The sequence below is a fragment of the Schistocerca americana genome, chromosome X, assembly GCF_021461395.2.
Source record: "Schistocerca americana isolate TAMUIC-IGC-003095 chromosome X, iqSchAmer2.1, whole genome shotgun sequence".
Lineage (NCBI taxonomy): Eukaryota > Metazoa > Arthropoda > Insecta > Orthoptera > Acrididae > Schistocerca > Schistocerca americana.
In genome coordinates, this window is record NC_060130.1 from 773935326 (window position 1) to 773946935 (window position 11610).

The window sequence follows — 11610 nt, forward strand, 5'->3', positions numbered from 1 at the left end:
TTAGTTCCTCTGCAAAAATTTTGACTTAATGTATCTCCAGTTTTAGTCAGCTTTCTGTACCTATAACAATTTGAGCTTCAGATATTTCTGTTAGCACTTGGAGCTCTGGTCCTTTCCAGACACGACAATTTACAGCTACAATAGCAACCTCTGCTAGGTCTACCCCCATCCTGTGTTTGCCCTGCACCCTTTTAGACTAATCCCCTTTCTGTAATTTCCAAGACCCTCTAACTTAAAGAACCACCCAGTCCATTCTACAGATCTCAGCCACACCCTGCATTGAGAGACCCCTGACTTCTGCAATGGGACCTGATACACTACCCTGTGATGCAAGTCAAGGATTCTGCAGCTTATGCAGTTTCAGAACCATCTGGACCTCTGATTCAGACCCTCCATTTGGCTTTGTGCCAATGGTTCGCAATCAGTTGCATCGATGATGCTACAGATGGCGAGCTCTGCCTTCATTTCACAAGTAAAACTGGCAGTCTTACCACTTAAGATGCTTGCCCAAAAGCAGAGATAATCTCTCTGGTCTGTTGCGGTGCCATATGCAGGTATTTGACCCTGGAGGCACACTGGGGACAGCTGCTAGGCACCCCTGGTGCTGCAGTGATGCTATCCAGTGCCTGACTGTGTGACTACACATGGAGCCACCAGCTTCAGGAGTCCCAGAGAGATGACCAAGCGGAGGCACCAGAAAGGCATTCTGTTGCATGGGTGCAAGAAAACCAGGTAGAATTATGCCATGTTGGGGTGTATGATGACCATACATTAATGAGAGTGATGTGTTAGTGCACCAAGGATGTGGAAAGGGTGTTGAGGAAAAAAGTACCATATACGTGGAGAACAGTACAAGGATTTGTCCAAACTATCTGGAAACCTCGTTGCTAACAACAGAGAATGGAACATGGCAAACATGGAACATCACCAAAGACAGGAATGTAGTGTCACCAATAGCGGAAATGCAATGTCGCAAAGATGGAATCTTTGTTGCCAATGACAGAAATGTATGTTGTGAAGTGAAACTTCATTGCCAATGATGAAAATGTAATGCTGCAATCATGGGAACTTGTTGTCAGTGATAGAAATTGCCAGATCTGTTGAAAGGAGGATATTGCAGAGGAGTTTTATCCTCATTGCTAATTTGTTTTGGAATAAAAGCATTGTAGAAAAGTTTTGCCCTCATCAACAGTCCTGTAGTATTTATAGTATTAATACAAATAACTGTGTACCCAGTAATCACAACCTCAGTCCTAATTGCCAACTAGAACCTTAGCCAAGAACCTTAGCCATGCACTGGTGTATGGTGCATGAAGAGAGACTGGCTTCCAAGTAAGCTAAGAACTGATTTTGTTGATGACAACTTCACTAAAGAACAGATAACACTTGGCAAGTAACTGTCCAGTTCTTTAGTGAGCTACAATAAGAGACAACACTTGGCAAGTAACCACAGTTTTTTAGTGAGTCACAGAAAGAGATAACATTTGACAAATAACTGTTCAAGTCCACAAGTGCTGGCTGTTGTATGGTTCAACACAGAATGGCTAACAGAAGATGTTCCATGTGTGATGCATAGAATGAGCTACTGAGTGCGAAGAGCATAAAGGCTGGAGCATGGGCTTTGAAGGATGACCATGAACTCTGGCTGATGCAGCTGGGTGCTGCCAGCATAGAGCTCAGAATGGACACTGAGTGAATACTGAGCTAGTCGTTGAGTGGTATTTTAAATAGGCAAGTGAAAGGATTTCTGCATGGAGCACAACTTGATTGCTGTGCTACAGTTGTTGCAGTGCGGCTGCTGGTGGTGACACTGGTGTCTGATGTTGCAGCTGCAGGAGGTAAAATGTACAAAAAGCGACCACATTTTGGTCATTGTCCAGAAAGTTTACATACACCTAGTGCACGCACCAGCAAGTGCTGGTTTGCCAACACTTATGCTGGTTGACTGGAGCTGTCAAGTTGCCAGTCACAGATGTATGTCTGGTTGCAGAGGTAGTTGGCTATGCCATAGATGCAGCACTGGATGTTTACTTAAATGTCTGTGGACTGTTCATTAAATTACAGTGATATAAATAGATATGGGGTGGGTTGTTGTGTTGCATTGTGCCTATCATGGTGCTGTGAGTGAACAAAATGATGCCCTTGATCAGTGTTTATGACATATGTACCAGTGGCACTATATCATCCCATATAATAGTCTCTGTATGAAGCTACAACTAGGGAACTGAACTGTAGACAGCTTGCAAATCAAATTTTGTCATCTGATGTGCTTCTGGTTTACTTGTGTCAACTTAAATTGTGATTTGTCAGTTGAAATGCCTTTCCTCTTGCTTCAAATATCCATTGGTTGTGTTCCTGTGCAGGAGTTGGTCTGTGTGCTCTGTGGCACTCAATTATCAGAGGTGTGTGATAGTGGCTTTTGTACATACTGTGAGGACATAACATTAGTGTTAATGTGTTGTACTTTGCAATGGAACTGATCACTAACAGCTACCCCATGGCCTGCCAATTTGTTGTTGTTGCTAGCTTATTGGAACTGTTGACAGTTATTTCTTACTGACAGTTTATTGAATCAAGGCAGTCTAGGTAGATCCTCGACATGGTTGTCCATAAAAATTCAATGCTTGCACAACTTTGGAGATGGAGTTCTCATGAGCCTAAAAATGATAATCTCATTGTGATCAAATCTACTGAGGTGTCAAGTTACCTCCACCCTGTATATAACTCTCACTGAGACAGCTAGTGTAATCAAAGTGTTCCATCTGCTAAACTAATTGTCCTGTGTCTCTCCAGTTCTTCATATGGTTATTAATGATGAAAAACCCTAGGAGAAATGTAAGTAATTGTTGAAAAGATAGACACCCTTTTACCTGTGTGACAAAGTGCTGAGAAATTTATACGTGTATAAACTCAGTGCTGACTACTAGGTATCCATACTTTCATTTTTATTTGTAACATGAATTTTTAGATTTAGTGTAAACACGGTAAATGTCGTGTATCCAGCAGAAATAGTACAAAACAAAGATTTGAAAATATGCATTGACATGAAATGTAGTTGACAACCAAGTGATGTTCCTTTTGCTAAGGTGGTATGACGGTTATTTATAATCAAGAGTTAAAGAAAACAACACGTTACTGCACTTGTAGTACCAAACCTTTACTCCACAGTCACACCTGAACAGACATGAGCACTGATAATAAAAATATTGGTCAATAAATACACTATAGAATACAATAACGCCTTTTAAAGTATTCATCAAGTCTTGCTTGCTCACATGATCTGAGTACACAGTATCTGTACCCTGTTATTCACAAAAGGCTGGACCTAACACTGCACTGTTTTGCCAATTTTGGTGTCAAATGAAAATTGCATAGTGCAGACCCTGGAGACTGGGAGTGGTACTCTAGAACTATCCATAGTCAACACCGATAAAAAGTAAATGACACTCTATATTTTATGTGGTGTTGATTTGTCATGTAGAGTTTCTGTGTGGACAGTATTGCAGGACATTCAATGTGACTGTTGCTGCAGGAATGTGTCTGTAGAATCTGAGAGTAGTTCTCTCCGTCACAGTATGACCATGTGGAACTTAATAAAACCATAATGCATCCCAGTCATTGCATGCCCAAAAGACTATAGTAACTATAGCAGATGATTATGATGATGAAACTTTCTAGCGTGTTGGTAATCCTGTGTAATTCCATTCTGCCAACTTGTTCAGCATTGGTTCATAAGTACATGTCATCAGTAGCAGTGATTCTATTTAGCATTGGCCCCTTCTTCTCTTGATGTCATACTGAATATGATTTACAGATTTTGTACTGGGCACATATTCATAATGCATTTAGATACAATTTTAAATATAAATAAATACTTGTGTAGAAATTTCAAAATGGATGCATAATAAGAACCTGTGTGTGCTTGTAACTTCACCCCCTACCCTAGCCCTTATACACACTGATGAAATAAAATGCCTGGATAGTTTATAGCCCTGAAATACAAGAAACATCACTTGAGGGAACAGTAAAATTATGAGAGAGAATTGCTGATCAGCACTTACCTTCAGGAAGCAAAATTGTTTATACTGCTGATAAGCATACATAAAAATAGAGGAAACTACCATTAGCTTTCTGAACTATTAGTTTGAGAGAGAGAGAGAGAGAGAGGAAGTAGCAAGTAGAAAATTTAGATCAAGCATACACATGCACATATGATACCACAGAAAGTGTAAGTAATCATGACATACTGAAATAACAATTAGTGTTTCAGTTGATACTAGACTATTGTAATTCCAGTAGAGTGAGCTGAATTACAAATTGTGTTGTTACTGTGATGGCTCATTTTTCTTTTCAGGTATTTGTACTATAGTGAATATTAAGCTTTTCATTGTGGTTGTGGGGCCATGATTTGCAGTGACGTCAATTTTCCAATTTTCGTTGTGTTAGGAATTGTATGAAAGTCAAACTCATGTATTATTAATTTTGCAGGTACAAATCTCGTGAAGAATTTTGTGCAGATGTGAGGCTCATTTTTAACAACTGTGAAACATTCAATGAAGATGATTCTCCTGTTGGAAAAGCTGGTCACAGTATGCGTTCATTTTTTGAGACCCGGTGGAGTGAACTGAATGGAAACCATCAAAAACCAAGCACTACTACTTCAACATAAATTTAAAGCCCTGTACTAATGTGAAAATGAAATGTGTGTGCGTGTGTGTTATACTGTTTTAATGTGCAGACCCGGTTCTCGTGTTACTGTGTCTTTAACTTGAAGGAATACAAGGTATTTTCTGTGATCTGGCGAAAAAATACACGAACAACCTTTTTATTAAGTCACACTTCTGCCAGCAGTGTTCTGCAAGATACAATTAGTCATTTTTTTTAATTCTGATGTAATATTTAAATCTGTTGTAGTGAAATGCTACTGTAATATTAATTGAATTATTTATTCAGTTGATAGTTTTCTGAAATTAGAAATGCTTGGTGGACTTGTAATTCAGTGCACTAGTGTGTTTAAGTAAAACATTTTTAAATACTTTTTTAAATACGAAGTGTGAATCAAGAGTGAAAAAGACAATGTGAATGGCCATATCGATGTGCAGAGTATATTTTGACTCATTACATTAAGTATTTTTCTGGTGACTGATATGCGTCTCGTATACCTGCTTAATTTCCCAGTTTTAGGTTTAATAATTCTACATCTGCCATATGTGATAGGCAGACAAAAATGTTTGCCCATAAATGTTTAACTTGTTTTAAGGTGCATATATATATGAATATATATTTTGTATTTACTCTTTTGTTAGAAGGATTCCAAAATTTAAGTGCTAAATGTGAGATTCCTGTTAAAACTGCTTTGTTGTCTTCAGCATAACCATTCCAGTGAAGCATCATAATGAAGTAAAATATATTCTACATGTAAAAACAGTCATTGTAGATATGCGAGTCCCTGTGTTGTTTTTAATTTGTAAAATAATTGATAATTTATTACTTTTTGTGTAAATATTTCATTTTATCAAAACATTGAAGTAACTGCATATGTCCATGACAGTTCTGATTTATTTCATAGTTGCAGAAACAAAAACTCATTCTTTTTAGTTCAGTATCATCCAAGAAACCTTTATTCATATAATCTATATTTTCTGTTATCTTAGTTTGCTGAAAGATTATACACTTATGAACACAGAAAGTCTGGGTATAAATTGTTGTTCATTGATACCTCTCTGCATTCCCTTGAGATGTAACTAGTGATCCAACACACTTGCAGTAAAATGTGTATATAAAATATTATTTCAAAGTACAATTTCATAATTATTTGTAGAAGTCTTTAGCAACAGAATTTTGTGTGGCTGTTACGAATATATGTCACTTTATTTTGTGACTGCTTTTTGCTCATTACTGTTACATTTAATTCAGAAATGGAAGCTATGTATACAGAATTTCATTTATGACTGTCTTAAATGAAGAACCTCAGCAGTTATATGTTGTGAAGTGAGATGTGTCTGCTTGCAGAATCCTATTTTCCCATTGAAAATAAAGCAATGTAAAGCCAGTACAATTTCAAAATATATTGAAGTTCACTACAGTATTAGTTTTATGTACTGCTCCATATTAGTTCTGGCAATGAAGCAGTTATTGTAGAGCAAGGAAATGCTGGTAACATAAAACACTTCTACCTTGTGGATGTATGGAAAAGTAGCATGCTATTGTTAAATTGTAAATGTATATAGACATTGATGTTATGTAGCTGCTGTTATGTCACATCTGTTACAGTGTGTTACATTGTTATACATACATTTAATTTTTCATGTTGAAGGTTGAATTTACTGAGATTTTTGTACAGCTGGACGGAATCTGGATTGATGCAGGTGTGCTTATTTTTCTATCTCTGTGACTTTATGCCGTACTTGTGTAAAATATATTGAATATGGCTCATACCTAATACTCCTTTCTTAAAGTGTAAAAAAAAAAGAAAAATACTATGTAAGTAAGGTTCATAGCAAGAGTTCACATATGGGCGGCATTTGATAAAATTTTCATTTTAAATCTGCTGCTTACACTGGGGAGGACTGATGCACTCTTCCATTAATTTGCATAATTTGCAAGAAATTGTAGAGTGAAGCTTGGGCTTCCTTTACATTTCATATCCTTAAAAATGCTTAGAAAAAAAATCTGGAGTTTTTTCCTTAGCGATGCATAGTGGAAGAATAAGTTGAAATTTCCTTTCAGTTAACCAAATACATATTGCCACAACAAAGGCACCATGATGGGTAATAAATTTAAGAGCAGTATGTGTCACATATTGTTGCTACAAATTTGTTGTGTGACACTGTTGTTTTAATTTCTTCCATGATTGGTTAATGTTGATACACTGGATGTTGTTATACATCGTATTCACATGCCCCTTTTCAATTTGAGAGAAAGGGGCATGTAGCTAGGTAATAAAACATAAAAATCCAGTATCAGATTCATGAGTGGTTAGTTTTAACATTATGAACATCGTTTCCATTATTTTGGTACTTGTTGTGCCTTTTCATGCTTATACTGTTACCTGATAATGCCGCAGGTATCAACAAAGTCTCAGTGTTCACTACTTAGCAGCAAAACACCCAAATGCTGTGAGCAGTCCCCGTTTTTAGGCTTGATGTAAGCCGTGATAAATGACTAGGCTCATATACATGATTTTGCCTTACCAGAAGGAACACTTTACCATCAGATAGTTATTTACTGTTGTTGGGAACTGTACATGTAAACTGAGATGAGATATTCTCTGCTTGTACTGTAATGAGTAGTGTTAGAAATTTGATTTTAAAGGCCATTATTAATACTTTATGTAGGTTTAATGGCAGATATATGAGGCAGTAAGAAGTTTGTGCATCACTTTCAATTGCAATGAAAGGAAAATGTTTTTTGTTCTAACTGTGGTACTTACTTGAGGTTTAGTGAAGCAACAGTTACGGTAAATACCTACCATGTATTAGTTTCAATACCAAATCATTTCAGCAATGGAGATTTCACTGAAATAATTTGGCAATGGATAAATTGTTCCTTGTGGATATACACTGGAGTATTCATGAAAATAAATCACAGACAGATGGATTTTTCATTTTCAGTGACTGGAGACTATTATATCTTTTTAGTGCACATTATTTTGACAGTAATCATGTAAAAAAAACTTCTTGGTTTTATAGGGGCACATCAAAATTTACTACCTCGTCCTTGCTCTCGAGGTTACACATGATAATCTCAAAGCACTTTGTCCATCCACAAGTACAACTGAAATTTAGGGAGTGGTGCTATAAGCTTTTAAGCATGTAGTATTTTATTTTCCAAATTTAAGGAAAACAATCACAGATTGTGAAATTGTGCTTTGAAATGTTGAGTTGATATGATGCCACAGCTGAGAGTTCATGAGAACTTGTGATTTTTGTACTACTGTTTTGTTTTCATTGTAGATGGTTTCTTTACATTAAATTTTCAGTTGAAGTTCTCAGGAAGAAGAATTTACTCCCAATTTCATTTCTCTTATTTTGTAAGAACAAGTTAGATGAATGAGTTTTATAAACCAAAATGCAGTGTGCCTACAAACACCTTTTGCACAGAACTTCTACTGTGCTGCCTGGTATTAAGTATAATGTGGATATTGTCACTGTTGTGACAGGAACTCAGAAAGTGTTGATTAAAAGAAAAAAGAATATATAATATATATATGTGAATATAAATTGCCAAATAGACTGTATGAAGTGAAATAATTTTTTTCTAATGAGATACTTATGGGCATTTAACTTGTGACAAAAAAGAAGTTGTAAATATTTATTTTTTGGTGTTTTATAATTTCTGCTAAGGTAGATCCCACTTTTTTTTTAAGTAGAACACCTATAGCCGTTAATTGTTATATTTCCCTGTAACCTTGTACCAGACAACCTGCATCTGATTACCTGCCATTCTACATCAAGTCTGTAATGGAAGAGTCATTTAAGAATAATATTGTGTGTGAAATATTTAATATATTTACTTATGTGAGAGTACATGAGGAAAATGGGATAAATATCTGCAGATGAAATGTTGACTCCTGAACTGAAAAGTGTAAATGTTAATATATGAAATGATTTTCAAAATGATTTATTAAAGATGATTAATTATGTGTAAACATTGCTGATTCGTCAAACAGCCACTTTGTGTTTCTGACCCTGAACAAAATTACTCTGAAGTAAGATAAAGCTATTGATAGGAACCATATAGATGATATTCTGGTTTACGCAGAAGAGGTAATATTTAATTCTACTGAATTAAGTGGAACATAAGATATAAACTGTTGTTATGCTTTTCAGTCAGTTCTAGAACCATATCCGTTGGTTTTTAAACCTTGGGATTCCATTTTCATAATAATTAGAACACAAGGTAACAGTTCACTGAATAGTAGATGTGTAAGTCATTAAAGGCACATTAACAAGGCTAAGAACTTTGCCAGTGTATGGACAAATCCGTATTCACATAGACACATACTTAAAAGGATTCGTCCAAAAACTAATGATGTGCTCCCTCTTGTTTATGTGCTTTTCGACGAATCCTCCACTATTCAATGAGTTCTTACCTTTACTCCTAAGTTATTCACATTCTACCAGGACTTTCCATTACCATATTTATCAGTGTTTAGATGTAGGTATCCCTATGTTATAGCTTACTACACTCAAATGGTTGTGCCCAAAAAAATGTACCAAGAAGGAGTGGAAAGGGGAGAGGAAAGAGAGAGAAAGAGAGAAAGGGGGGGGGGGGGGGAGAAAGAGGGAGAGACTAATCAGCTGGAACACAGATCAAATAATGAGTTGTTTGTCACGGGAAGGAATAATTCTGATGACAGAACAATTACTTTTTTTGTGGCTGTAGTGTTTTATGTTTCTGATTATCATGCAGATACGATGCACTCTAGTCAGTAGTCAGGCTCATTGATGTAACGGTAAAGTGCATGACGGGGATCCGAGAGGTTGCAGGATCGAGTCCCAACTGGATAATAGAAATATTCAGTCTGCCTTTAATCTACCTTCACATCTCACTAATGTGAGGAGTTACCAGGAATACAACATGATTCAGATTCCATGTTAATCTGTAGGTCTTCTTTCCTTGGTTGAACAGCTGGGGTAGATTAGGGATATGCAAGTATGTCAATAATACAACAGTAATATGCAAGAAATTCAGAATATGGAACTGATGTGCAATTTGCAAAATAATTGTCAAAATTTATGGACAGTAATTCAATAGTCATTGTCAGCTACTGAATCAGTTTTTCTGAATTCTAAAATGTTTAACCAGGTACAAGAGAAGCATAATATTGATAATAATGATAACAGAATGGTATATGCAATTCAAAAGAGTCTGACAGTGACAAATTAAATCTTGCAGACAAAATATGAACACTATAAGACAACCTTTTATGAAACTTCTTTAAGCACAAGCCCTCTTTCTTTTTCCCTATTTCATGCAACTGTGACACTGGCCAGTTTATTGATATGTAGGGAGATAGCTGCATCAACTAATTAGGTAACCATCATTAATATGTGACAGGTATGTTTCTTTGCTGTGTTTTCCAGCTAAAAACGTTTCTACAGAGTGACTAAATTTCCAATGTTGAAATATAAACTCAGTCATTTGTAGTGGATTGCTTGGGTTATTGTAAGCAAATGAAGAAAAGCTGCCTATTCAACTCATTGGAAGTGTGAGATAATAGAATAGGCATCAGGAGTTCATCAGGGGAACTGAATAATTTTATAGTATCGCAATCAGAGATTGAAAGTAGCAGGATCATGGATTATATTACAGTTTTAAACATTTTAATCAATATTTTAAGGCTATGTTTACTTCACTAAACACTCAAAAAGAAACATTATACACTGTTATGAGTCCTTAAGTTGGAGAAAAAGTATACTTGAGAAATAGAGAATAGGATCTGTGTATTTTACTGAAGTTTTGTGCACAGTGACACAAATAACTATAGTCAGACCTGTCAGATGTATGTGTAAATGCTTATTACATTAAAAATAGTTACATCTTAGAAAGTGCTACACATATTTCAATTACTAGAAAATCGTGTTCTCATTTTAGTTATTTGATTTGTTAGAGATGCTAGAGGTTAAATGGGTAGGGAAGCATTTTTTTTCTCTCAAGTTCTTTGAAACCATGTAAGTTAAGGCTGTACAGTCTTCCAGCAAGTTACTGGGTACATAATTCATCAAATGCTGATTTAAATAAATTATTTAAAACATGAAAACAGGAGATCTGCTATAAAATCTACAAGTAACAATATCATGCGGCAAAAAGATTTCAGTTGTACAGAGTGCAAGGAGTCTGACACAAGAAAGCCTTTTGACTTAGGATTGAAAATGTGATGTTCACTTTCTTCAGTCCTGCCGGAAGCCTGTTGGCATTGGAACCAGCAGAGTAGTGTATACCTTTTTCTAAAATGCTTAAGCAAGTGATTCGAAGTGGAATTTTTTCTTTTTCCTATTTAGTGTACACTCAGTGAATGCTGCAGTTCCATGAGAAAGTCTGTAGATACCACAAAATGTAAATTCCAAAGAACTTGAACAACAGCCTGCATGAAGTTCATGAACTGATACTACAGATATTCTCATTGCCTTTATCTCAGCTAAAATATTGTTTGTGAATGCAGTAAGTTGTCCCAAAATGTAATGCCATCAGACATAAAAGAAATCAATGGACCCATAGCAGAACCTATTGACACTTCCCACTTTACACCACAAAGTCGGATTGAATGTTTTTCTATTTGTAAAGCCCACACTGTCTTGAAGAATATTTTGATGTGTGTTGTACATACCACAGTGATTTGTTTAGAATATGCACGGAGTTTACAATGCAACAGCTTGTACATTGTCCTGGACGGGCATAGGGACCACAACAAGATGAAGTGCCATCTACTGGAACATATTGCCTGATCTGATAACATGCTGCTGATGAAAACATTTGCGTCACGAAAAAATAGCCATCTAAAAGCAGGCATTCATAAATCTGGTTATGGCTCTGGAACAAAATTCTAAAAGTATTTGTGGCTGGTTGAGTTATTCACCAACAACCTCTTTCTGTCTATTAGATATA

General features: G+C 36.0%; 1 protein-coding gene across 1 annotated transcript in view; it reads left to right on the top strand.

The window, feature by feature from the left end:
* LOC124556308 (bromodomain adjacent to zinc finger domain protein 2B-like) overlaps positions 1-7997 on the top strand; it is a 379839-nt gene extending 371842 nt beyond the window's left edge. Inside the window, exon 35 of the mRNA XM_047130281.1 lies at positions 4489-7997. Coding sequence (XP_046986237.1) covers positions 4489-4669 — 181 coding nt within the window. The 3' untranslated portion in view covers positions 4670-7997. The remainder of the gene's footprint in view (positions 1-4488) is intronic.
* The last annotated feature ends 3613 nt before the right edge of the window (positions 7998-11610 follow it).